This window comes from Sarcophilus harrisii, chromosome 2 (assembly GCF_902635505.1).
Source record: "Sarcophilus harrisii chromosome 2, mSarHar1.11, whole genome shotgun sequence".
NCBI lineage: Eukaryota > Metazoa > Chordata > Mammalia > Dasyuromorphia > Dasyuridae > Sarcophilus > Sarcophilus harrisii.
Genome location: NC_045427.1, coordinates 530,331,271 through 530,358,331, shown reverse-complemented (window position 1 = coordinate 530,358,331; position 27,061 = coordinate 530,331,271). Strand labels below are relative to the sequence as shown.

Below are 27,061 nucleotides of genomic sequence, written 5' to 3'. Positions count from 1 at the left end.
TTATAAATAAGGATAAGCTTAGTGTAAAAGCTTAAAGCATTATCATCTTGAATCAATCCATGATCATCAAATATTATTCACTCACTATATCCAAGGCACCAAAGAATTTCAAGGAATATAAAAGAAGTATTTGTACTCTTCCTTCAAGGACCTTAAATACTGATATATAGACCCAATAAAAAATATCATATGAAAAAATAAGATGCGGTATAGCAGAAATAGTACTGGCCTGAGAGTCATAAAAGATCTGTGCTTAAGTTTTGTTCTTGGTACAAACTGTGTGAGCCTGGGCAAGTCATATAATGTTTCAGTGGCCTGAGAAATTCTCTAGGGTTGTTAAGCCAAAGAAAAAGGAACATATGTGTGTGTGTGTGTGTGCACACACACAGAGATAAATATAAATATATAGTGCATATATGAGTATATGTTATATGTGTATATGCATGTATAGGTATACATAGGTATACATATATAAAATACATGTATATATACATGCATGTTGTTGCTAAATAATTTTTCAATCATGTCCTACTCTTTGTAACCCCATCTGGGATTATCTCAGCAAAGAGACTGAAGTTGTTTGTCACTTCCCTCTCCAGTTCATTTTACAGATGAGGAACTGAGGCATACAGGATTAAGTGTTTTGCCCAGAGTCACACAACTAATAAATAAATGTCTAAGGCTGGATTTTAACTCATGAAGATGAGTCTTCCTGATTCTAAGTCCAGGGCTCTATCCACTGTGCCACCTAACTACTGTCTACCTATTTAGATACCCTTCTATACATACTTAAAAAATACATCTATATGTATGTAAAAGGGAACACAAAGAATATAGATAAGTGCTATCAGAATTCAGAAGGCAAAAGCACTGTCTTCCTAGAAAAGCTGGGGTTTGAAGGACAGAAGGGGAGATTCTGAGAAACAGGAAGAAATGAGAGATCTCCAGGAAGGGAAAACAGTATGGGCAAAGGCATGCAGAGGCAGGAGTGTCCATGGAAGGAAAGCTTTACTGACAGAGAAGGTTGCTAATCATTGGAATGATTTAACAAGGGAGGTTGTGAAATTGCCTTATAAAAATAGGATGAGTTTTCATTTGTTTGGGACAGTTTAGGTGTGGTCTTGAATAGAGGAAGGGGCTGGGTTTGCTGACTTCTCATGCCCTCTGAACCTTGTGATTTTATGAAAGATCTGGAGTTTTAATGGACTACAAGTTATATGAGTGAACTTTGGACATGGTGGCCAAGAAAGCTAAGTTGATCTTGGACTTCACCATAAGACGTGTCTTGAATGAAGAACTTAATGAGTGGTGGGGGTCAGATCAGATTGGTGGCACTGTATGCATTTCCAGGTACCGCATGTTAGGAAGGATGTTCACAAGGTTCAGAGTAAGGTGACCAGGATGGTAAGGGCACTGAAAACTATACTATATGAGAAGTGGACAAAGGAACTTGGTGATATTGGTCCTAGAGATGAAGAAATTTAGTGGTAATATGTCAGTGTGAAGGAAGATGAATATGAATATAGAGAGTATGGGGAAAAACATGTCCTCTTCAAAAGAAGTCACCTTGGATGCCAGGGGAAGAGAGCTACTGGATTTATACTTTTTATTTCTTTACTGCTTGGCAACAACAGAAAGAACAAGAATGATTCTATTTTAAAAGGATGCCTTTATTATCTTAAACATTTCCCACCAAAGCAGGGAATTCTAATTAGCCTAACCAATGCATTTTGTCATAGAACAAACTTGATTTTGTTTAGCAACTACTTTAGCATCTACTGTGATCCCCAAAGCTTGCACACATCCCTCAATATTTTTCTGGGGCAGAATACTTCTGTTTAGCTGTGTACTCCAAAAAAGACTAAGAAGTTATTAAAAACTCAATCTGTCCCCTAAAACAATGGAAGCTGCCATCGTGGAGCTGTTTTCCTTAGCACAATAATAAATGTCTTTTCCTTTCAGTTTGGCTGCTCACTTTACATGACTTCAAGTAATTTGGACATTCTAGTAGGTGAGATTCTTTCTGAGCTCTCAAGCAACCCATTCTGAGGAATTCTCACAAAAGTAATCTGTCTTCAAATATCTGAACAGTTATCATAAGAAAAGCTAGACTTGTTCTCTTTGGCCCCAGAGGAATAGGCAGCAGCTTCCTAAGAGGTAAACTTTGGCGTGATATAAGGAAAAACTTCTTCTTAACAACACATCTATCCAAATATGGAATGAGCTAATTAAAAGAGGTAATTGGGTGGCAGCTTCTGAGAAATTATGTAAAGGGAATAAAGTATTCAGGTATGGGTTGGTCCCTTTTGACCCTGAGATTTTGTTCATTGTCACAGTATTGATTAATTTCCCACAGGCAACAAACCATGTAGATATATAGCATTGAGTTTTTCTTAATTAGTTTCAAAGGGCAGCCACTTAGAAGGAGTAACTCAGACTTTCATTCAAAAATTATCTTTTGAGAGTTGTTGTTGAATTTTTTCAGCCATGTCTGACTTTTTGTGACCCCATTTAGAGTTTTCTTGGCAAAGAGAGTGGTACTCATCCTTTTAAGTACAGTTTAAATGCTATCTCCTCCACAAGGATTCTCTAATCACTTCCACTAGTAAACAATTTTCCCCTCAAATCCTAGTGCTGTTTTATAATTCTACTGTATTTGATTATAGCTATATCTATTAAGTGTCTTATTCCCTTATTAGGCTATAAGGTCCTTCAGCTTACCTTTGTATCTTTCTAGTGCTTAGAACAAGCCTCTGCATGCAGTATTATTAGGTATGCATGTTTAATAAACATTGCTGTTCTTATGATTGTTGGTATCCTATACAAACTGTCTCAAAATCACATTGTTGGGATAGTAAATGAGAAACTGAAGAAGAGAGCAATTATCTTCTGAAAACTTTTAGAAACTGTTTCTTCTTCCACTCTATGAGCGGAACAGAGATTGTCACTGGTTTTAAACTCTTAAAAACACTTGAATGCATACAGTCTCAGTCAAATTGAGACCTATGAACATCTTAGCTTAAAAAAGGCAAGGCTTTCCACTGTTTTCAGGGCCATCTCCAATTATCTTGATCTATATCTTGCCACTGGACCCAGATGACTCTGGAGGAGAAAATGAGGCAGGTGACCTTGCACAGCCTTCCCTCACTTAAATCCAAGTCACTTACATGTGATGGCATCACCTCCCTGATGTCATGGTCCTCTTTGAGAATGAAGGACAGATAACAGACTATATCATTTTTTGTAGATGATATAAAATTCTATTCTCATTCTAGTTTGACAAAGGTGCAGGCTATCAGTCTACCAAACATGGTTCTTGAGCCAGTTTTGATAGGATTTTTCCCCTCCCCCATCCCTTATTGGAAGTTTATATATACATACCTGACTCATAGGATTCCTAGGGGATATGAAGAGAAGCTAAATAGTACATTATAAAGGCCTTTGAGCTTTTAGGAGGAAAAACACTCTATAAATGCAAACTATTATTTTTAGCCGTTAGGGGAGAAGTTAATGCAGACACAGAAGGAGGCAGAAATTTCCCAAGGGAATGTGAGGAAAGAAAAATGTCCCCATTTTATCCAGCCAATAATGAACCATTTTGCCTTGGAAAACAAAGTCCTTATTTTTTACATCATCTTTAAAAAAGTTTCCAGATCTTGATGTGTTACATATGTATATTTTCTCTTTCCCTCAAGGTTTAACATTGTTGATTTTCCAAATTCTCCACTGTGAGTTCTTTCCTTCCTAAATTCCCATCCTAATCCATTTTTCTCTTTATAACATTTTTGTCCCTGGAGAAAACTATATGTTACTATTTTTCCCATCTCCTGCTCATGCTCCTTCCCCTTCCCTCTTCTCTCTGTCTTTACTATCAAGATTTCTAGTTCAGACAGGTAAATATTTTACATTATCTTTGGTTCTCCATGAGATTTCCAATGCTTTTTTTTTTTTTTTAAACTTTTCTTCCCCCTTAACGTTTATGCAGTTTCAGATTGCTTAGGGACTGATTCTAATTTCACCCACTATAAGAGATTTTATTCTTTACTTGTTCAATATCACTTTGAGCCAATTTGTGGTGTTATCGTTTGAAAATGCCTTTAATTCAAATCCCTCTTTCATTGTGCAATTGTTTCCAGTTTGTGGGTGGATTGGAAAACACATTTGCTTAGATTACTGAGCTCATTCTATGCATTCTTTGGCCATTTGTCTACATTTTTCAGCATCATAGACTATCACTGCTGCAGCAGTATTGACAGAAATGAGAAACAGTCATATTCTCGGCCTGTTTCTCTATGAAACTCATGTACAATGCTAAAGGAATAACTGTGTCTGATAAAAATGACCTCTTTCCTCTATCTTAACTGGGACAGAGGGTTGGGAGGGAATGAAAGAGGAAGGGAGCTAGAAGCAAGGGATAATCCCTTGAAATTCTCTAATACCTACAAATGAAATGTCTATTACATGGGGGTCAAAGAGCATATTTTAAGGTATAAAAGAGAAGGAAGGTTGAGGGACAAGGTCACATAGAGGGGTCTTAAAAATTCTGTCTACTTTTGTAGTATACATTGGAAAGAAGAAAAGTTTATGAGTTATCCTAATGATTTTAGCTTAAATAACCAAAGTGGATAGCTCAGATAAAAACAAAAATCATCTCTGGAGCCTGAGGATGTTTGACAAATGTTTGTTAGCCAACATAGAGCAAGGCTTTATTCACTGAATGAAAACACCTCAGATTTTAAATATTAAAGATTCACCTCCCTCACAAAGTCTTCTAATGCAAAAAACACCTGGATCTGGTTACCCACCCCTTCCCAATAGGTTACCAATCTTTAAGTATTTGTTTATTTTTCTTTGTCTAGTTTCTATAATTTGAGTGTGTAAAGCCATTTGCCATTTGTGATCTAGTTTGTATTTACTTATGTTTATTTTCTTTCCCTGATTAATTTGAAAGTTTCTCAAAAATCCACTTTTTCCTTGTAACTTCTCCTAATATCTACTTACAGTGCTCCTACACTATAGCATCTTAATAATATTGCTGACTGGTTAACATCCATTTCTCCTATTTTTCTGGGCCATATGAGGTAGCTTATATCAAGAAGCATTTTGGTAGTTCTTTATCATTCTGTAAATAGACTTTGTTTTTATCCTTTATACAAAGGTAAACTACTTAAATTAGAGAGTTGAGATAATTTACAAAGATGTTCTCTACCTTCACACAACAAAAATAAGATTTTTTTGAAAACTGCATTCAAACTTTATCACAACAGTAGGAAGTGGGATCTGTGAATGTAATAGAATTGTATTGGTCCCCAATCAAAGGCATGAAGAACTATTAGTATCTCACTAAAAGCCAGTTCCAAGATAGCAATTCTCAAGGATAATATCATAACGCACATATAGTGTATAAAAGCCAAATTCAGAAACAATTATTTTTGGAAAGGGAAGCACTCATTAGTAATTATATATTCTTGCCACAACTTATGAATCTCAGAGAAAGAAACCCATAGTAGATCAGGGCATTCATAATGCAAAGCTGTTTTAAAGGAAGAGTAGGTGAAACTTTAAAATTGAGCCAACAGTAAATTATACTTGATGGCTACCAGTTGAAGCCAGAATAAGTTAAATGAATCATTAACAGAGTTTTGAATTCTCCATTTTGTTATTTTTCAGAAAGATATTACATAATTTAAATATCAATATGCTTGAGTATATTTCATAATTTATCAAGTATTCATAATATTTATCTAAGGAAAATCTACAAAATTAGAGTGACCCAGTTTCTCACTTTGGTGAAGTCTCAAAGGCAGAGGGCATATAATTAATTCTATTAAATGAAAAATTATTGCTCAAGATTTTAATGCATCGTTTCCATTACTTATCTACTATCACTAGACCTAAGACTGTGATTAAATATAAAAAATTGAAAGCTCCATATCAAAGTGTGAATTCTCTCTTCCTCTCATATAATAGTTATATATCTGACCTCCAAACTTATTAGCTCTGGCACCAACACAGCAGTTTAAAGTCAGGGATGCGATCAAATCTAAACAGTGCTGAAAATATTTTTACTAGTATGGCTACAGAACAAAGTATCAGCTGAAATCATTTTCTATAACATCTATAACATTCTATAACATATAAAAATGTTTATAAGTCTTTCCTCGTATAGCATCAATATCTGTTGACATGATCTTTCCAGGGCCCACAATCAATCTTTTATTGGCCCTTCTGTGATGCTATGGCTGAATCCAATAAAATCTTACTCCTTTCATTATTCTACTTTCTTAACAAAAACTTTCTTATGGGAAATGAGTTCAAATCATATATATGTACCCATTGAGGCTGTAAGGATTGATTTCTTTTTGAAAATGAAAGTCAATCAATAAGCATTTATTATGTGCTTCCTCTGTGCCAGGCACAAGGCTAAGAGCTGTGGATACAATGAGACCCAAACACAATTCCTGTCTGCAGAGAACTCTTATTCTAATGGGAGAGATATGGAAATAACTAAATATATACAATTTACATAGACAGTTGATGGTTATCTCAAAGGAAAGGTACTAATGAGCATTAAGAAATGCTCATAAAAAGAAATTGCTAAAGTTAAAAATGAAAATAGGATCCTTGTTAGGAAAGTGAATAACAATGAATAAGATATAGGGCTGTCATATCTCAGTTTCCCCTTTTGGGAAAAGTTGGAAAGTACTTACTTGTTTGTAGAATACTTACTTGTCTGTAAAATATTAGGAGAGCCTTGGATGGAAGGAGCTGTATAAGTGCAAATTATCATTATTATTATTTCCAAGAAAAAAGAAGGCAACATTACACCACCCACCCTTTGATAGGAGTTCCCACATTTTAAGCTACAGTCATTTAAAATGGATCTCCTCCTTAAGTCTTCACCTGTATAATCTTCATCATCTTCTGTGGCCTCCACTTGTTTATGAAAAAAAGCAGCTTTGGATGGTTCAAGCTCTGATGTTGAAATCTCCAGCATCCTTGACCGAGATTGATGAGAACTAAATGTATTGTAAGGGTGCTCAGCTGTCCCGTATAAAATAAGGCTCCATTCTTTCAATTTCCCTGAAAAATAGAAGAAAAAAAAATCATGTACATACAACCAGGAAGCATTCAGCTAACCTGTGGCTGCAACATTACTCATTTTCTTTAAATTTCAGCTTGCTTTCTAACTGGTCACACAAGTCCTTCATAAGCCTTAAAGCATTTATAATAATAACAATAAAGGACAATGTAAGTTGTTCTACATTATCACTTTCTCTCAGAACAGTCAATGTGAATAACAGCTCCTCAAATCTGAACCTACTGCATTGAAACTGCTATAAAGGCTGGGGTACTGAACTTCTCAACAGATAGAATAGGTTAAAAAAAATATATGTGAACAAAATAATTTAAAAGTATGTGATTTTCTGAATTCTTTTTTGTGCATCTCAACACTGGCCATTAGTCATTTCCAAGAAATATAGGTTTGAAATAAAAACACATTAAAGGGAGAAATGTTGCACACAAAAGCATTCACCAGAATTAATTTCTACTCATTTGTCATGAATCTTCATTTGTTCTCTATTCCTTAGGAGCAAATTAAAGGTACATTTCAAAATAGCTAAGAAAAAATCTCAATGTTTTAACTTTTGAATGATAAACTGTGATTAAGTTAGTAGTATAATAACTATACAAAGAGAATCATGGGGTTTTATAAACTATAATTTGAGACAAATGCATTTCTATACTTTGTAAATGTTTCCCAAAACACTTGAGTAAAATAAGTTGGTCCTAAGACATCACTAAAATTAGATTCTTATTTTCAGCCATGGTTTCAGTGTGATAAACAAAGGAAACCTCCCCAGGGTTCAGGGTTTAGTTCTGTGGTTTGGATATACACATTTTTTTTTGCAAGACTATTACCCAAAGTAGTACTATTGCCACAAAATAAACAAGACATTAAAAAGCATCAACCCCAGGAGATTTTCTGATTTGATTCAATCTGAAAAACAAAAACAAAAAACAAACCAACCTGTAAACTTTCTGGAAGATTACAAAACAAAGTTACTTGGTGGAAATAGAGAATAAAGATAAATGTTGATAAAAACATATTTTCTTGTGTTAAACAGGTAAAAAATTCTTTCAGGATAAGTCGGGATACAGAGAAATGTTGGAGTTAAAGATAACAGAAGTATAGCACTCTCTAGGGGAAATGATATTTATGGCCTACTTGGTGTAGAGAAGATAGAAGATGGTGAGAGACGATTGTATGAAAGAAGTAGAAGGTTTTAAATTGAAGAAATAATAGAAGGAGAAGGAATTCTGGGTTAGAGTTGGACATTTTTTTTAATTGTGAGGAAGGTCAAAGATTGAAATTGGGGGAAAGAAATTTGGAAAGACTACAAATAAGAGAGCAATATGTTTTGAAAAGAAAAAACAAAATAAGTAAGACAATTTTTTAAGAGAAGGTAGAAGATAAGATAGAAAATGGAAAGGGAGTGAAGATATTAAGATACAAACTTAAGAAGATAATGAAGCAAAAACATTGAAACTCCAGAATTGAATATCTTACAATTACTCATACAAAGCAGTTTTCCCCAGGAGAGCTGCTAGGAAGAATGACAAAGGACTGAAGATCTCATTTAAGGAGTTACAGAGCACAGAAACTTGCATTAAATATATGATTTTTAAATTTTAGTCATGATTATGACCATTCTAAAAGCATATATAGATTTCTCTCCTAAAAATAGTAGGGGGAGCTTGAAGAATGCCTTTCTTCTTAAGTTAGTAGGAATCTATTATTTTTTTTAAAAAGTTTCAAAGTGAAAACCAATGTAGCATATGCTCTGGAACTACTATAATAAATCTTATTTACATTGACACATTGGGTCCTTAGAGTAAAGTTACTTCCCCTCTCAGGATTCAAGGTTTGAAAGGTTAGGGATAATGTTCTAATACTATAGCACATAAACCCACACTACTGTGCTTTTCAAAAATGATTATTTATTGATATTAATCAGCCAGTCTGACAACCTTTTAAAAGGGATGTTTACTAAGTTTGCATACAAAAAGATGTGGTACAATCCCTCCCTCTCAAAATAAAGATACAGTTTTCCACAAGTACTATACAGAGTCCAAAAGAAAATAGACTCAAACTTAGACAAAGATGGTAACACAACTCTAGCAGTTCTTTTGTTAGAAGTAGTTTTCTTCTCTTTATGGAACCCTTAGCTCTGATGTAGCTTTCTGCTTAGCTTATAGAGTGTTGAAAATGCCTTTTCTCTATGTGTCCAGTTAGTCTTAAGTTCTTGATGCAAACATACCCATCATCTATTTCCAGTGAGACTGATAGGATGCTCATATGAAGTCCAAGTCTTCTGGATCTTTCAAAGTTGGCACATACTTTTCCTCTGGTTTGGGAGTGAAATTGGTGGAGACAAAGATTTTTCTCCCTCAAGTGATTCCATTTCAGGGGCTAGATGGCTAGAATAAATTTTACCACTGAGTTGGCCAGACTCTTGAACCCTAGACTCCAAAATTGTTTGCTTTTTTATTTAAAACTATCAGGGCAAAACTGAATCTTTTAAAAGTAATTTCAATAGATTTTCTGTGTTTAATTTCAGTTCAGTTAATGGATTTCAGTCCTTCCAAACTGATTAATTTTGCCTTTAGTTGATTGTGTTTAATTGACAGATTCTGTACAGGTATTTTTATCTGATAAAGATATGAGGGTATAACGTCTTCTTAGTTACTTCAAGTGAAGTAAGGGTGGTTGGTAACATAAAGAATAGATTGGGACATACGAGGGAATCTTGAACTGTATAAAGATATTGGAGTAAAATAGAGAGAAAAAAGGAACTACTGAATGACCAGGGCTAAGGAACAAATGAAGTTCTTCTTGAAAGGAGCCAGACCTTCTGGGATAAAACCAGTTGCTTACCTTCCACAGAAAAAGGAGGTAGCTTCACAAGTGCTATCAAGGGAGTAATCATCCAACAAAAGTTGGCAGAAAAGAGAATAGTGGTTGTTGAGGATTCCTTGTTGAGGGGTAGTGAGAAAGTTGTTAGTTGATTTGATCATAATAATAAAGAAGTCTATTGTTTTCTTGAGGCATGTATTCAAGACATAACAAAACTTCCCAAGGACTGTAAAAATCAATGACTCTTATTGACTTCTGGTAATTAATATGCATACAATAATAATTTAGAAAGTAAGAAGAAATTGAGAAAGCATTGCCAACGAGTATAATATCTTGGACAAGAAACTAAAGCTATAAGGGGGACAAGTGGTATTTTCATCACTGCTGCTGATTGGAACAAAGCAGTCAGAAGAGAAAGACAAACTGGGAAATGGACAATTGGTTAAGAAAATGCTGTTTGAGAATGGGATTTAGATTTTAATACTATTTCTGTTCCTAAAATGTAGGAATGACAGGATACCTAACCAATGATGGGCTGTTCCTAATGTGAGCTGGTAATGTAGTGTCCCAGAGTCTTGTAAATATAAGCAAAAGGATTTTAAGCTGAAAAGAAAAGGAAAGGGATAACATTCCCTATCTATAAACACAAAATAAATAAAATGCCAAATAGAACAATTATAATAGCAAATATTTATATAATGTTGTAATATAATATTAATAAATAATAGCTAACATATTTATATTGACCATATTCAATCCAAAAATAGATTATATGATTATCTTTAATTGAAGGTGAGGACACTGAGTCAGATATTGAGTGACTTGCCTGGGATCACATTAGTAAATGTTTGAGGCTGAATTAAATTCAGTTCTTCTTGACCAGCACAGTCTTGTGCTATTCCACCTGGCTTCTTTTAATAATTGCAGTGAAAGAAAATCAGTAGAGACATCTAGAAAGCCATAGGAGAGAAAATCCAAGAGGGGATAGTAATGAAAGCTATGAGATGAAATGGTTATGCACAAATGTGCAAAGTGTAAGTATCAAACAAGATGAACTAGAGGACCCAAATCAAAGAGGCAAATTTGACTACACTTGTCTGAAAGACATGATCCAATGAGGTCCATAGCATTATTAAAAGGAAATATAAAAGGTAAAAGGGGAAGTGAATAGCAATATACATTTATCCCTTCCACATTGCAGGACTTAGGAATGCAGCACTCTTTCAATCTGGAAAACCCTATCCAATTTTTTTGGCCCTTCCTTTGTACAAGAAAAGAAGTCTGAATTATTATGGTATTAAAAGGTAAACTATATTGACATCATATAATATTATGTATATATTTTTTGTGTTTCTGAGTTTCTAAACTTTTTCTATCTGCCGGCCTTCATGTTTTGTCTGCAGCTTCTGCAAAATTCCCATTTATTATATATGGAAACCACAATGGAGAAAGCCCCAATGTAGAAATGATAACTATATATTAAGAAAATGTACCAATGTGGAAAAATCCAGAAAACAGGTGGGTGAAGCATGGTGAAGACTGAATAAATTTCAGTGGGAACAGAAGAGGTATTATCATTAAAAATATATGACAGACCCCTGGACAGAAAAAAAAGAGAGGAAAAAATTCAAGAAAAAAGACAAATATGATATGATGTAGTAATTAAGGGTTTCAATTATCTGGACACCTATTGGATCATTTGCTCTGACAAAATCATAACAGTTGAATAATTTCTCAGCTTTCCTTAACTGTAATTTCATCCATCAAAAGGTCAATGAACCATCAATGGGATTGTATATTCCTGATTATAATCTCACCAATAAGAAGGGATTAATTGTTGGGTGATAATGATAAGAATCTTGGGAGGTAGTTACTATATCTTAGAATTTGTGATAGGGAAAAGGAAAATTGGTCATAAATCAAGCATACACAAATATATATATATATATATATATATATATATATATATATATATGTGTGTGTGTGTGTGTGTGTGTGTTTGTATATATACACATATATGTAAATATTTTATATATGCATATATGTGTATGTATAGATATATCTCCTAGCTTTGGTCAAAGCAGATTTAAAAGAGTTCAGAGCAAGCATACAAAAAAAAAATCTATGGACCAGAATTCTATATGGGAAAGTTAGCTCAAGAGAGATGGAAGATTTTACAAAATTAAATTACAAAGACACTTTTATAATCAATTCTGATGTTTAGGAAAGAGGAATGATATCAAAAGAGACCACTGTGGATGAATAGGAAACTCATTCAACTTTAACTTTTAAAAACATGTTTAGTAGAATGAAAGTAGAGATATGTGAGGGAGGATAAATACAAAATTATAGCACAGGATTAAAAGAATAACAATAGGAGTAGTAAAATTCAGAATGATCCAAAATTAGTGTAGAAAGGTAAGGACAACAAAATGTTTTGTTTTGTTTTGTTTTAATCTGTATTGAAAAGAAGGGTAGGATCAGAGAAAAGATAAGATTACAACTTGAGCATGAGGGAATGATGGTAACAATACAGAGAGAACATAGCTGCTGAATTTTTATTTTGCTTCTGTTTTCTCTGCCAAGGAGAATGATCATTTTACTAGAAAAGAGAGAATAAAAATAGATAATATGGAGTTGACAGCCAAGCTAAATAAAGACATAATAAGCAAATACTTTGACAAATTCAAGTAGTCCCTTGGCTACTTACTATGACACCAAATAATTTAGTTGATGTTATTGTTAAGATTTTGTTTTAAGATTTTGAAAAATCATGGAGACTAGAACTGAACTAAGGAAAGTAAATTCCCTAAGATTAAAAAAGAGAAAGGGAACAATATGCAAATCATAGTCTAGTGAGCATGATTTCAGTTCCTAGCAGAATTCTAGAGCACATTAAAGGCAAACCTCATTCCATTTTCTAACAGGATTCCTAGATTTTTAAATAAGCATTTGACTAAATTATTCATGATATTCTTATGTAGAGGAGAAATAATTAGGCCAAATGATAGGTGGGTTCAGAACTAATAGAATGGTCTGATGCAAGCAATAATCATGAATGGTTCAATGACACTACAAAATCATGTCTCCAGGCATTTATGCTTGGTTCCATATTGTTTAACATGTTCACTGATGACTTAGATAAAGGCATAGCCTACATCCTTATTAAATTTGCAGAAAAAACAAAGCTGGGAGGGATAGGTGACATATAACAGACTCATGATTCAAAAATATCTTCACAACTTAAAACACTGGGCTGAATCAAATACAATGAAATTTAATAGGGATAAGTGACATGTCTTATACTTGTTTTCTTTAAAAAAAAACAAACAAAACCAATTCTGCTAGTAAAATATATTGAATACAAGATTTTGTTGGACTGAAAACTCAATGTGACTTAACATATAATTTGGCAGCCAAAACATCTAATTCAATCTTAAACTGCATTAAAAAGGCCATCATATCTAGGACAATGGAACTGTTACTATTATTCTTTGACCTAGATGAGAACACATCTAAAAGAATTAATTCATTTTGGGTTCTCCATTTTATGAAATCCACTGATAAGTTAAAGAACATTCAGATGACAACAGTAAGAACAGAGAATAAGAATAAAAGGCCATGAAGTCATGTCTTAGGAAAATCAGTTTACCTCAGAGAAAACTTAAAGAAGATATGATAATCTTAGTGGTTGTCCTCAAATCTGGGACAGGTTGACATATATGGAGGAGAGATTTGGTTAGTTCCTCTTGGACCCAAAAGGCAGAACCAGAAGTTTGGAATGGATGTTGCTTATGGGCAAGTTTATTTTTGAAGTAAAGAATAACTGTTTAATAATTAGAGCTACTCCAAAGTGAAATGGACTGGGAGGAACCAAGATGGCAGAGTAAAGTCAGGGACTCACCTGAATTCTCCCCTAAATCCCTCCAATACCTTTAATGACTTTAAACAAATCCTAGAGCAGTGGAATCTACAAAAAGATGTAGTGAAACAATCTTCTAGCACAATACAACTTAGAAGATCAGCAGGAAAGTCTGTTATATCAGGAGGAGAGAGGGGCAAGTCCAGAAAAGCCATGTCAGTGCAGATTCAGACCCAGCAAAGCAGGAGAAAGCCTCAGGGCAACTGAATCAGTGACAACAATGGTAGTTTTTAAACCTCTCAGCCCACAGACAGTAAGAACACTAGACAATGGGTCAGAAGGAGATGTACAGGGGTCCTTTCGCTGGCACCGAGGGTAGGACACTGTTGCATTGCCTATACTTGTATCTGGGTTGGAGTCCTGAATTTTTAGTCCAGCTGCAAAGAGCAGTACTAGAACATATAGTCCTGTATGGCTACAGGAGATAGGAACTCTGTTCATAGTTGTAGAGCTGAAAAGAGTGCTTGTGATCATTCACAAACTAATGAACATTACAGATGTAAACCTATCTCTTCCTAGATCATATCACCCTGTATGTTTTTATATAGGTCCCCAGAACTACTTCTGAAAACAGCTGCACAAAAAACCTGAAGGTTGGGATAGTGCTCTCTCTATTTGGAAGGACAGCTCCACTTTAGCATAGAGTTAAAAGTCAAGAAATAGATTAGAAAATGAGCAAACAACAGAAAAAAAAATCTGACTATAGAAAGTTATTATGGTGACAAGGAAGATCAAAATACACACTGAGAAGAAGATAAAGTTAAAATTCCTACATGAAAAGGCTCAAAGAAAAACATGAATTTGTCTCACACCTCTCACACACACATAGAAGAACTAAAAATTGATTTTAAAAATCAAATAAGAGAGTTTGAGGAAAATTTGGGAAGAAAAGAGTCATGTAAAACAACCATGAAATACGATGAAATAAAGGAAGAAGAAAACAACACCTTAAAAAAATAAAATAAGCCAAAAAGATAAAAGAGAAACAAAAATCCCGATGAAGAAAAGAATGTCTTGAAAAGCAGAATTGGCCAAATGGAAAAAGATATACAAAAATTCACTGAAGGGAAGAACTCCTTAAAAAAGTAAAATCAGTCAAATAAAGAAGGTAGAAAAAAGCACACTGAAGAAAATAATTCCTTCAAAGTGAGAATCAGGCAAGTAGGAGTTCATTATTTTATGAGTCATCAAGAAACAAAGTCAAAAGAATGAAAAAAATAGAAGAAAATGTGAAATATCTCACTGAAGAAACAACTGACCTGAGAAATGGATTTAGGAGAGATAATTTAAAAATTATTAGACTACCTGAAAGTCATGATTAAAAAAAAAAAAAAAAACCTAGACATCATCTTTCAAGAAATTATCAAGGAAAACTATCCTGGTATTCTAGAACCAGGATAAAATAGAAATTAAAAGAAATCACTGATCCTCGCCTGAAAGAGAAAAAGAAAACTCCTAGGACTATTATAGCTAAATTCTAGACCTCTCAGATCAAAGAGAAAATACTGCAAGCAGCCAAACAGAAACAATCAAATATCATGGAGCCATAGGATAACACAGAATTTAGTAGTTTCTACAGTAAAGAATCAGAATACTTGGAATATGATATTCTAGAGGGCAAAGGAGCTAGCATTAGATCCAGGAATCACTCACCCAGCAGCATATATATTATGAATATAATGGGGGTGAGGGTGGGAGGAGGAATGGACATTTTATAAAACAACTTTCAAATTGAAAAAAACCCAACTGAATAGAAATTTTGACTTTCAAATACAAGATATACAAGAAATATAAACAGATAAATAGAAAAGAAAAGGCATAAGGGAGTCAATAAGGTTAAACTGTTTATATTCCTACATGGAAAAATTTATATTTATAACTCCTAAAACCTTTCTCATTATTAGGGCATTATTAGCGCAGAAGTATTCATAGAAAGCAAAGGTTTAAGTTGAATGTGATGATATGATCTAAAAAATAAAATTGAGGAATGAGGAAGAGAATGTACAGGGAGAAGGGGAAAGGGATAGGTAGAATGGGATAAATTATTCGACATAAAAGATGCTTGAAAGAGATTTTACAATGGAAGTGAAAATGAGGGAATAGGAGAAGGGGCCACATTAGTCTCATCAGAATTGACTCAAAGAGGGATTAATATACATACTCAGGTGCAGAAATTTATTTTAACATATAGGAAAGTAGGAAGGGAAGGAGAATAAGAGAAGATTAGTGGGGGGAGCCGATGGGAGAAGCATTTTGGGGGAGGTAAAAGTCAGAAGTAAAACACTTGAGAATGGACAAAGTAAAAGGAGAGAGAAAGTAGGATAAGTAGGAAAAATAGGATGAAGGGAAATATATAGTTGTTAATCATTTCTGTGAAATGATGAGCAAGATGCCCTCACAAAAACATTGAAAGACTTTTTGAATCAATACAAAATGTAATGAGCAGAACCAGGAGAACATTATACACCATAACAGCAATATTGTATGATCTACTATGAATAACTTAGCTATTCTCAACAATACAATAATCAAAGCAGCTCTGTAGCGCTTATGATAAAAGGCACTGTTTCTCTTTAGAGAAAGAACTGGTATAACCTAAAAGCAAGTCAAAGATACTTTTTCTTTATTTTTCCTCTTTTTTTTTTTTTTTGGCCTGTATTTTCTTTCACAGAATGACTTACGTGGAAATGTGTTTTGCATTACCACACATATATAACATCCCAAATTGCTTGCCTTCTCAATGAAGGGGGTAGGTCAGGAGGAAAAGAATTTGAATCTCAAAATTTGAAAAAGAAAAATTAAAAGTGAAATGGACCATTTAAGGAAATAGTGGGTTCTCTTTCCCTGAAAAATTTCAAAGACTGAATTGCCATTTGTCAGATATGTGGTTGATTGAGATTCTTATTTAGCTATACCCTAATAATAGCTGGATTTTGAAGTCTCTTCTATCCGTCAATCAATAAACATCTATGACTATGTGTGCAGTATTTTGGGGATACAAAGAAAGAGGCAAAAGACAGTCCCTGCCCTCAAAGTATTTATAGTCTAATAGGGGTGACAACATGTAAATATATCCAAAGCAAGCCTAATACTTGCTCTGAGATCCCCTGAGATAATCACCTGTTTTTATAAGCTTCCTCAAAAATGACACTCAATATATTTGATTTGAGTTCTACCAGTAGCAAATATTAAGAAAATGGAAAAGTTTAGGCTGAATGCCTTCCTTGGACAATTTATTTATTTCCTCTTAAACTGCTGTCAATGGTATTTATTTCATCTCTACTCAGAAAAATTCATTTGTGTTTGTCTTGTTAATTAGATGAGAACAAGTAAGATCATTATCTATGGTCATACAACTAGTATCAGAGATGGGATTTAAACAGACCTTTTGCCTAGGTCTTTTTGCCTTAGAGTTCAACACTCTATTCATTATACCAGATTGCCTTTTCATTGAACCTGATGGATTATTTTTCACATATCACCTCCCTTCCCCCAATTTCCTAACTAGTCAAAATAGATGGTTTCATAGGATATGAAAATGAAATGGCCCTTAGTGATTATCTAGTCTAAACCTTTAAGGAAAAAAAAATGAATAAACTAAAATCCAAAGAGGACAAATGAATTGCTTAAAGTCACAAGGTAATAATTTACCAGAATTAGTATTTGAACTCAATTTTTCTAACTCCAAATCCAGTGATTTTTTCCTACTCTACTCCAAAATAATTTTGTTGCCACTTCTCCCAAATTGTTGCATATGTGCATAAAAGCACAATAACCAATTTTTTAGTCAACATAAAAACAAATCAGAGAACATGGACTGTTAAAGGGAGTTACATTTGCAAAGCCTTATTAAAAGTCCATTATCTTTTCTCAAAATTGGGACTGGGTTGGATAATCCAGGGTATATAGTTGCTATATTTAAGGACTTTTAACCTGGTAAACTAAAAGCTTTATGCTTTTACAAATACAATCAATCTCTAAATCCTCTATACTACAATTACATGAACAAGAAAGAAAGAACACTGATATATTAAAGGTACTAATATCCAAAATCTCATTCTGACAGCTTTCAACAAAACGAATTTTTCATGGGTTCCAACAGAGTTAGATAGAAAAGACTAAGATCTTTTCTATTTCTATATTCTTCAATCTCTAAATAAGAAAATAAAAGACTTATTTCACCTTACTCTTTTTCTCCTACTTTATGCTTTATCATTCTGGACCTGACTTTCTCCATCTGTAAAATGAAAGAGATGAACTCTTTTGTCTCCAAGGCTCTTTCTAGCTTTAAATTCTATGATTTATTAGGATAGTGGTAAATACTCAACAGACCTCTTCCCCAAACTTCACCATTTCATATCTTTGCTTTCACTTGTTGTTTCCTGTGCCTAAAAGATGTTCTCCATCTTTTCCTACTAAAATCTTACATATTTTAAGGTCCAGGTTAAAAACCAACCCCTTTATGAAATCTTTCCTTATTTCCCCCAGCCAGAATGGATTTCTCTCTTCTCTGTGAATTCTCATGGCACTTTATGTATCTTATTCTATTTTATACCATAGTTATTTTCTTCTTCTTCCTGCCTCCCCACTATAACAGTCTTGCGAGCAGGGGAAATTTCTTATTTATCTTTGTTCCTTAGGACTTAGAGAAGGTTATAACATAAGTAGGCTTTGAATATATTTTTGTTGAATTTAAACAAAATCACCCTATTAGAATTTTCTCTTCTTTTCATTTCTTACTTTGAGGGTAGGAAATGAACATCAAAGAAATGTTTAAAAATAAGCAGCATAATAGGGGAAGTAAAAGTAAAAGCTTGGTCCATATACCCATTGGATAATCAGCTTCTGTATTACAATTCCTTTGGTCATATAAAGAAATCAAGAAAGGTGTCAAGAAAAGGATTTAAGAATCCCATGTTCCTTTTTTATTTGTGTGAAAATTTAATTCAACAAATATTTATTGAAAAAGCAGGCTAGAGAAAAAGTCTGTAAAAGCAGAGTTTTTTTCCCCTATGCAGTGAATTTTACTGTCCCTAAACTATATCCATTCATTTGGTAGTTGGAGACACTGGCAATCTTTTAAAAATGTAAATTCTATCCTAAAGTTTAACTTAACTGTACTCTTCCATTTATATCCACACTATAAAATTGTTCAGTCTTTTAGATACTTTTTAACTGGTCCTATGATTTCATTCTTTCAAGGAACTTCTGGTGAAGAAACTCCCTTAACCAATATAAATGAGCATCTGCTTTGTAACTTACAGTTTTATCAAGTTGCCTAGAGCTTTAAGCTGCATAGAATCACATTGCCAGTATGTGTCAAAAGTGAAAACTTGAATCTTGGACATCAGGAGTATGAAATCAATTTTCTCACCAAGCTATCTTTTTGGTGGTAGGCATCAAAAACTTACCTTGCATTTATTTTGTACATGTTTGTTTACATATATACATGTATGTCTTATATACACATTTAAGGTCAGGAACTATTAAATTTTTTTTTTTTTACTTGTATTTATATGGCCCCACATGGTGCTTAGTATATAGTAAGTACTTAATACTTGCTTGTTGATTGTCTGCTTAGAGCCAAAATTTAGGCTGAACATAAATTCATAAAGAGACATACAAATTAAAATAACCTAAATTCCAGCTCATACCAATCAAATTGCAAAGATGATAAAAGAAAAAACTGCTAAATATTGGAGGGGATGCAGGAAAACAGGCATACTTGTGCATGTTTGGTAGAACTGTTTTGGAAACCAATTTGGAATAATCTTTCAAATCTCTAAATTAAGCATATCTTTTGACCTAATAATACCATTACTAGGTCTTATCCCAAAAAGAAATCAAAAAGGAGAAGTATCCACATGTACAAAAATATCTATAACTGGAAACTAAGGAATTGTCAACCTTTTGGGGAATGGCTAAACAAATTATGATATATATATATATATATGTATGTGTGTGTGTATATATATATATATATATATATATATATATACACATATATATACACACACATACACATGGGAATAATATTGTGCCATAAAAAGTGACAAAAGGCAGTTTTATAAACTGGGAAGATCTCTTTAAAAGGTTATAGAGTATATTAAACCAGGAGATTAATTTAAACAATGACAACATTCTATAGAGAAAATAACTTTGAAAGTCTTTAGAATTTTGATCAATGCAATGGCCACTCATGATTCCAGAGGGTCAAAGCTGAATCTTGCTATGTCCTCCTAAAGAAGTGATGGACATGAAATGCAGAATAAAATACAATTTTTTTGGACATGGTCAATATGGGAATTTGTTTCTTTTGCTTATGCATATTTGTTAAAAGGCTTTTCAATTATTCATTCATTGGTGATAGGGGAGAAAAAAGTAGTTGGAAGAAAAATAGTTATTAATCAGAAAAAAAGGGAGTAAAAATATGAGGGAAGTAGTTGGGATCGATTGTTTCTGATTTTTATTCTGATTCAATAAGGTTTAACAATCGTTTATTTATTATCTATTATATATAAAACACTGGACTTAGTACTAATGATACAAAGATAAAAATGATACCACCCTTACCCTCAAGGAGCTTAAAATCTAAAAAATAGAGATATGACATGTACACAAATAAGAATAATGGATGTAAAAGAGAGATCTATAGTGATTTAGGAAAATCTGAGGAGAAAGATTAGTTTATGCTTGGGGATTCAAGAAAAGCTTTGTAGTAGGAGGTGGTAAATGAATTGTACCTTGAAAGGAGAGGACTTCAACAGGCAAATAGAAATGAATTTATTCCAGGCATGAGGGTGGGGACAGTTTGTGAAAATGCATGAAAGCAGAATTCCTGAGAGAGCCAAAAAATTATATAAGAAGTTCGCTCTTCTAATTCAACACAGTCCTATAACAGGGATCATTAAGATGGTGCTTTAAACAGGATCCAATATATTTATCATACTCTTGGCTTTCATTCAAAACCTTGCCCAAGTCTTGAATTTTCCCTCACTCTTAACTTCATTCTGCTTTAATCTTTGTAATTTATTTTAAAGGTCACTGAACCCCAGAATTGGAAAGGATTTCTGAAGTCGTTTAAGTCCCACCCTGCACTGAAATATGAAATCCCTTCTATAGTAATCTTGACAAAAGGAGAGTTGATCACATTGTATTCATTCCTTGTTCCCTAAATCTTGCATGATCTTGGCTAAAAGTAATGAAGTTTTGACCTGAGTTTGCCCATTTCAATCCCCAGCTTCCGCTCAGGTTTGTATGGAAGTGAAAACTGAAGATGGAAGTCAAATAGAGCCAACTGGTGGTGTCAAGTTTACTGTGCTAAGTTCCTAAGAAAACCAAGATTTGTGGGAACTTCTTAAAGTGGTTTACTTGGCTCTGATACCAGAAAAACAGATAAGCAGACACACAAAAGAAACAGAAAAGTTAATCCAATCTGCCATCTATCATTTAGCCAAACAGTTTTAAAGCCAGGTGGCTATTTGTTGATTTTTTTTTATTTGTTTGTTTTGCTTGGGGAAAAAAAATTAGTGTTTTCAAAAAAGAAAAAAAAATGTGGAGCAGAAAAGTTTATTGGCTATGTTAAGAACCTAGTTCTCAGACACATTTTTCCCTCCAGTTGAAACAAAGTTCAGATTGGTCTCTTCTGCTACCACCTGGAATTTCTTCATTTTTAAGTTCTTAGATTCTCTAGGTGTCAGGTAGAGTTAATGCTTTTCCACAATGAAACTGGAGCAAGTCTCTCTATTAGAATATGCAGGTTTGGATTTTCCCAAATGGGCACCTCCTAGGAAGAAAGAAGGAAGGAGTGGTGTTGCTTCTATGCCTTGTGTCTTTGGTGACCTATCATCATCTTAAGGCCTTAATATTTTGGGGGAAGTTACAGTCCTGTCCCACTGGCCCTGCCCAGGGGAGTTACCCCCAGAGGAAACCTAACTACCCTCTCAGGACATGTGGGAGACAGGGGCAGAGCTGAGGACAAAGCCATGGACCTATATCAGTTCATAAAGCCATGGTCCAAGAGCCCTTGGTCACTCGATATCCAGAGAGGTAAGAGAAAGAGAGGCTTGCCTTAAAAAGAAGAGAAAGTCTGTTGATGATAAAGATAGTAGCAGCTGACCTTTATAAAGAACTTTAAGGTTTTCAAGGTACTTTACATACAAGAGTGCATTTGAACCTCACAAAAACCCTGTGAGGCAGGTAAGGAGATATTCCATAGATGAAGAAATTGAAGAGATTAAATGACATGCCTGCAATTACCAGTTAGTTAGAACCTGAGGAGGGACTTGAAAGCAGATGTTTTGGACTCCAAGTCAGGAACTTTTGTGCCCATTCAAAATTCAAGTAAGAAACAGAACCAGAATGTCGGGCACTCTGCCCAGGTATAGTCACGATGGAGAGGGTATGGCCCATCCCCTAGAATTTGGTCTGCACTCCTGCTGTGTGGCAGATGGTTCTTGACCTTCCCAATGCCAAGAGTAGATTATAACAGGGGGAAGCAATAAGTGAAAATGCACAGCCCTGGGGAGAAGGGAAATACGACCAGAGTTCTAGGACCTGATGGCCTGGGCCAGGTAAGGAAATGGGCAGCACTACCTCATTCAACACAGATGGATATCTATGATTTGAAAGTTACTACAGGGAAAAAAATCTATTGTCATCTTCTTCTACTATTACGATTACTACTACAACTTCTATTACAAGAACAACTACTACTAGTGCTACTAAACTACTATTAGTAGTACTAGTACAACTTTTTCTTCTTTTTTCTTTTGCTGAGACAATTGGGGTTAGGTGACATGCCCAGCTAGGAAGTATTAAGTATCTGAGGTCATATTTGAACTCAGGTCCTCCTGAATTCAGGGCTGGTACTCTATCCACTGCGCCACTTAGCTGCCCCTAACAACTTCTACTATTATTAGTAATACTAAACAACAACAACTACTACTAAACAACTTCTACTACAACTGCAACTACTACTACCACTACTATGACTATGACTACTACAACTTTTACTACTAGTAGTACTACTAAACAACTACTACTACTACAACTATTACTACAACTACTATCACCACTACTATTACTACTATGACTACAACTAATATAACTTCTACTACTATTAGTACTACTAAACAACAACAACTACTACTATAACATCTCACACTATCTCCTAAAAGTTAGTCCTCTGATAGAAGAACCCAGATTGCCTTAGATACCATTCTGGTATTAAGCCTGATAGGGAATAGGCAGTAATTTACACTTGGTGAATAGGAGGCACCAGATATTGCTCCCAAAGGTAGGTTAAGTCAAGAAGCAGGTGAAAATGAGTCTGGCAGGGAGAATGGAAGAAAGATAGGACTATGCAAGTCTAAAATCCACAAGTATTTTTTAATCACTTATTATGTAGCAGTCACTGTGCTGAGTCTAGGGGTATAAAGAAAGATAAAACAGTACAATAGGAAGAAGAATCTTGATACTGCTGCATACTCCACACCTTAGCTGAGGCAAATCCTTAACTTTCACTGGACCTCAGTATTTTCATTTGTAAAATGAGGGGGTTGGACTAAATGACATCTAAGTCCTTACATCTCTAAATTTAAGATTTTAGATTTTAGAATTTTTAGATTTCCTAGTCAGGGATTAGCAAAATAACAGTCTTGAAGGCCAAACCTGGCCTGCCTTCAGGGAGTTAACAATATTTACATTTCTAAATACAATAAAATTGCTGGTAGAACAATCACTAGGATATCTCTTTGCATTAGCTTGAAATTCTTTCCACCAGGGTTTCTTAATTGAACCTTTTTGTTTTTTAATCAATCACAGACCCTTTTAGCAATTTGTAAAGTCAATGGGCCTCTTCTCCAAATCATATAATTTTAAACACATAAAATAAAATGCATAAGAGTTACAAAGGAAACCGATTACACTAAAAATTGTTATCTATCCATCCACTAAATATATAAAACAAATTTATGGATTCCAGATTAAAAACTCTTGCTTTGTATACTTAGCTTTCTTATGAATACCTCAAGAAGCCGGGGAGTAGAGGAAAAAATCACAATTAAGATAGGACATGGAAGACACTTTTGAAGTCAATAAATATTTATTTGAAGTGCTTACTGTGCTAAGTAGCTGTGGTGGACATAAAGGAGCTTTTATTAATCAAAATTAATTTTTAAAAATTCAATTGCCTAGCAGTTTAACTATAACTAAAGTTTCCAATGAATTGAACCCTAACATTTCCCTCCCAAGCCATCAAAGACATTACTTACTGCTGCTTTCTTAACTTATATTTCTACCTAATTTGGTTTTTGGCTTCTGATTTAAAAATTAGCGAAAAAATTTAGTCCATAATATCATATCTTAAAACTTGAGTTTAGGAAACTTTACCAAAGACCAGAGAAGTAACTTAGCCTAAAATCTTGGCAACTGTATTAGAGAATGAAGCATGCATAGTGAACTTCAATGATATTTGTAACAGTATCTTTGCAAAGATGATCCATTCTTTGTGCACAGCTTTGAAGGAAGCAAAGTTCCTAGACCTATGCTCACTGAGGATGCTAATGGAGTGGGAAAGAAACAAGGCACATTTATGGATATTTTTTAGAAATTTAGGGGTATAGGACCAGCTAGATAGCTCCGTGGATAGAATACCAGCCCTGAACTCAGGAGGTGGACTTGAGTTCAAATCCAGCCTCAGACATGCAACTTACTAGCTATATGACCCTCAGCAAGTCACTTAACCCTAATTGTCTTACCAAGAAAAAAAGAAATTCAGGGGTGTAAGGAAAGGGTCCAACATGACTTTACTCTCTGAAGCAATATGGAATTGTGGCTAGTGCAATATAACTTGGAGTCAAAAAGAACTGTATCCTGAGAACATCCTAGTCACTTCACCTCTCTGTGCCCCAGTTTCCTCATCCATAAAATAAGGGGATTAGACTCTCTAGTTTTACATCAATAATCCTATAAAGCAAGGAGATGCTGAGGTCTAGATGAACTTCCTGGAGTATTATCTATAAAAACAAATATATCTCACTGGTCATTTTTGTTCTCTCTCCCAGAATCTGGTAGTAGATAAAAAGTGAATGGGTGGCTTAGAGCAACATGTTGGGTGGTACAGGCTGGTTCTCAATATTTGGACTCAGAGATCAATCACTGAAAAGGCAAGACAGGAAATTAAAAAGATGAGACCTACAGTATCAGTGCTGCCCTATTAGCTGAATGTAAGTATCTTAAAGACAAGGACTGATGTGGCTGACATAGTACTAAATGTTGTTATTTAGGTACCTGTGCTTTAGGAGAGGCACTAAATGTAAGAGTTTGGTCTTGTGAAGAATTCACAATGGCCATTTTCTTTGGCAAAAAGTAGGTTTATTTACAAGAGGTTACAGCCAAAATGATGGGATACAATAGACACCAAGAATGGTAAATATTAAACAGAGTGGAAGAGCACATAAAAAACAAGTTCTTTCATGGATCTCACAATTATCCCAGAGAAAGGGAACACCCCAAGAGGTTGGGGGATGCTGGTGGGCTAAATACTGAAAGGGATTTAGCATCCTAAAAGAACCACAAGGAGGAGAAATGAGGTTGAGAAGCACAATGGGGTTAGGAGAGACACTAGATGGCATGGGAGAGGGCTAAGGGGAGTGAGCAATGTCCTTGCAGACTGACCCAAAGGAGGACAATAAACATGGCAAAAGCTCTAAGTATATTGATAGGGAAAATTTAACCTCAGGCATATTATTGGGATTTCTGACAGGACAAGGCAAGGTGAGGCTGCTCTAGACTCCCAACAGAGGGTGAGCCTCAGAGGCTAAACGAAACTTGGATTTCAGACTTGACAACCTCCACATAGGGTGGGAGCAGAGCTAAACTGATTTCTATAAGAGCCTTCTCCCTGCTTGCCCTAGGAAACAATTCCATCAATGCTCCAATTTCTCTCTGCCAGTCATACCTACTATTCAGAGATCTGGACTATGGGGATTTTTTTTTTCTTTTATTGGAGAGGAGAGGTCTTTGTATTCTCAATGCTTAACACAGCATCAACTAGATTTAGTAGGTGTTCAATGAATGATTAAAAAGAATTTTAAGAATCTGTTATCTAACCAAACAGTATGCTAGTTTTGGGGGAACAAAAGGAATATATCTTGACCCTCAAGGAGCTTGCATTCTGTATGAAGACTATAGAAACACAGGGCAGTGTGGGCTTGGGTAAGAATAGAGAACTGTAAGCAATGTCAGAGCATATACTCATGCTGATTTCTTGGTAGATGCCAGCTAGATATGGTAAATTACGTAACCTTTCACTCACATACTGATCAATCAGGATAGCTCATCAACTATCCCTACTCCCCCCATCCTCCCTAACACAAAGCTGAATGTATTAACTCTCCATATCTTGTTGGGGGTAATGAGAGACAGGAAGGGAAGCTGTTCTCTGAATAAAACTGAAAAAGAAAGATGAAAATAAGATCAGGTCTATCTCCTTTAAATCCATATTATGATTAGGTATACCTGTTACTATATGATTTTTAAAAACACTTTTCATCTATCCCCCCAATACTCTGTCCTACACTTAGCAGCAGCAAAGGGCTACCTACTTTCTTTGAGGAGGGGAATAAATCATGAGTTTTTTCATTGAACTCAGGAAGAGAGAAATTCAGGCAAAAGAAATAGAAATTGAAGATGGGGGATATGGCAAATGGATGAGGGAAACCCATAATTCCCTTGGGAAATTAGAAGATCTGGCCTGAGGACAAGAAAGTACAATAAGTATGAGGCTCCATATCAATAGAAACCAAATGTTTAGGATTACACCAAGACAGTCCTGATTTGAAGAAATAGTATATTTTTAACAAGACTTTTTGAAAGGAATACCTCCTTTTCAGATTACTATGATAAAGGGGGTGGGGCAATATCAGACAAAAGAAGATGGCTTTTATCCGTAAGAGGAAAAAGTAAATTCTTACTTTTTAAAGAAAATAACAAAAAACTTTAAAAATATATCATAAATTGCGTATGACAGTTAATCTGTTACTCTGTGAATTCAAATATGTAAAAACAAATTCCCCTGGAGCCATGAAAGAAAATGTATTATATCAATTACATAAAGAGGATTTGGAAAGTGAGCTCCATATGTTTTTCCACTTAAATGATAGTGCCTAAAATTGCAGTTTTCACCAAAAGAAAAAAGGGTGAGATGGATGTTTCTT

General features: G+C 34.5%; 1 protein-coding gene across 2 annotated transcripts in view; it reads right to left on the bottom strand.

Moving 5' to 3' along the window:
• PCSK6 (proprotein convertase subtilisin/kexin type 6) overlaps positions 1–27,061 on the bottom strand; it is a 241,877-nt gene that overhangs the window by 39,903 nt on the left and 174,913 nt on the right. Inside the window, exons 14-15 of one of the 2 annotated variants that reach the window (XM_003755590.4) lie at positions 6,904–7,083; positions 6,730–6,768 (exon numbers count right to left, since the gene is read on the bottom strand). In XM_003755590.4, coding sequence (XP_003755638.2) covers positions 6,730–6,768; positions 6,904–7,083 — 219 coding nt within the window. The remainder of the gene's footprint in view (positions 1–6,729; positions 6,769–6,903; positions 7,084–27,061) is intronic. The other variant, XM_023497530.2, reaches the window with a different exon arrangement.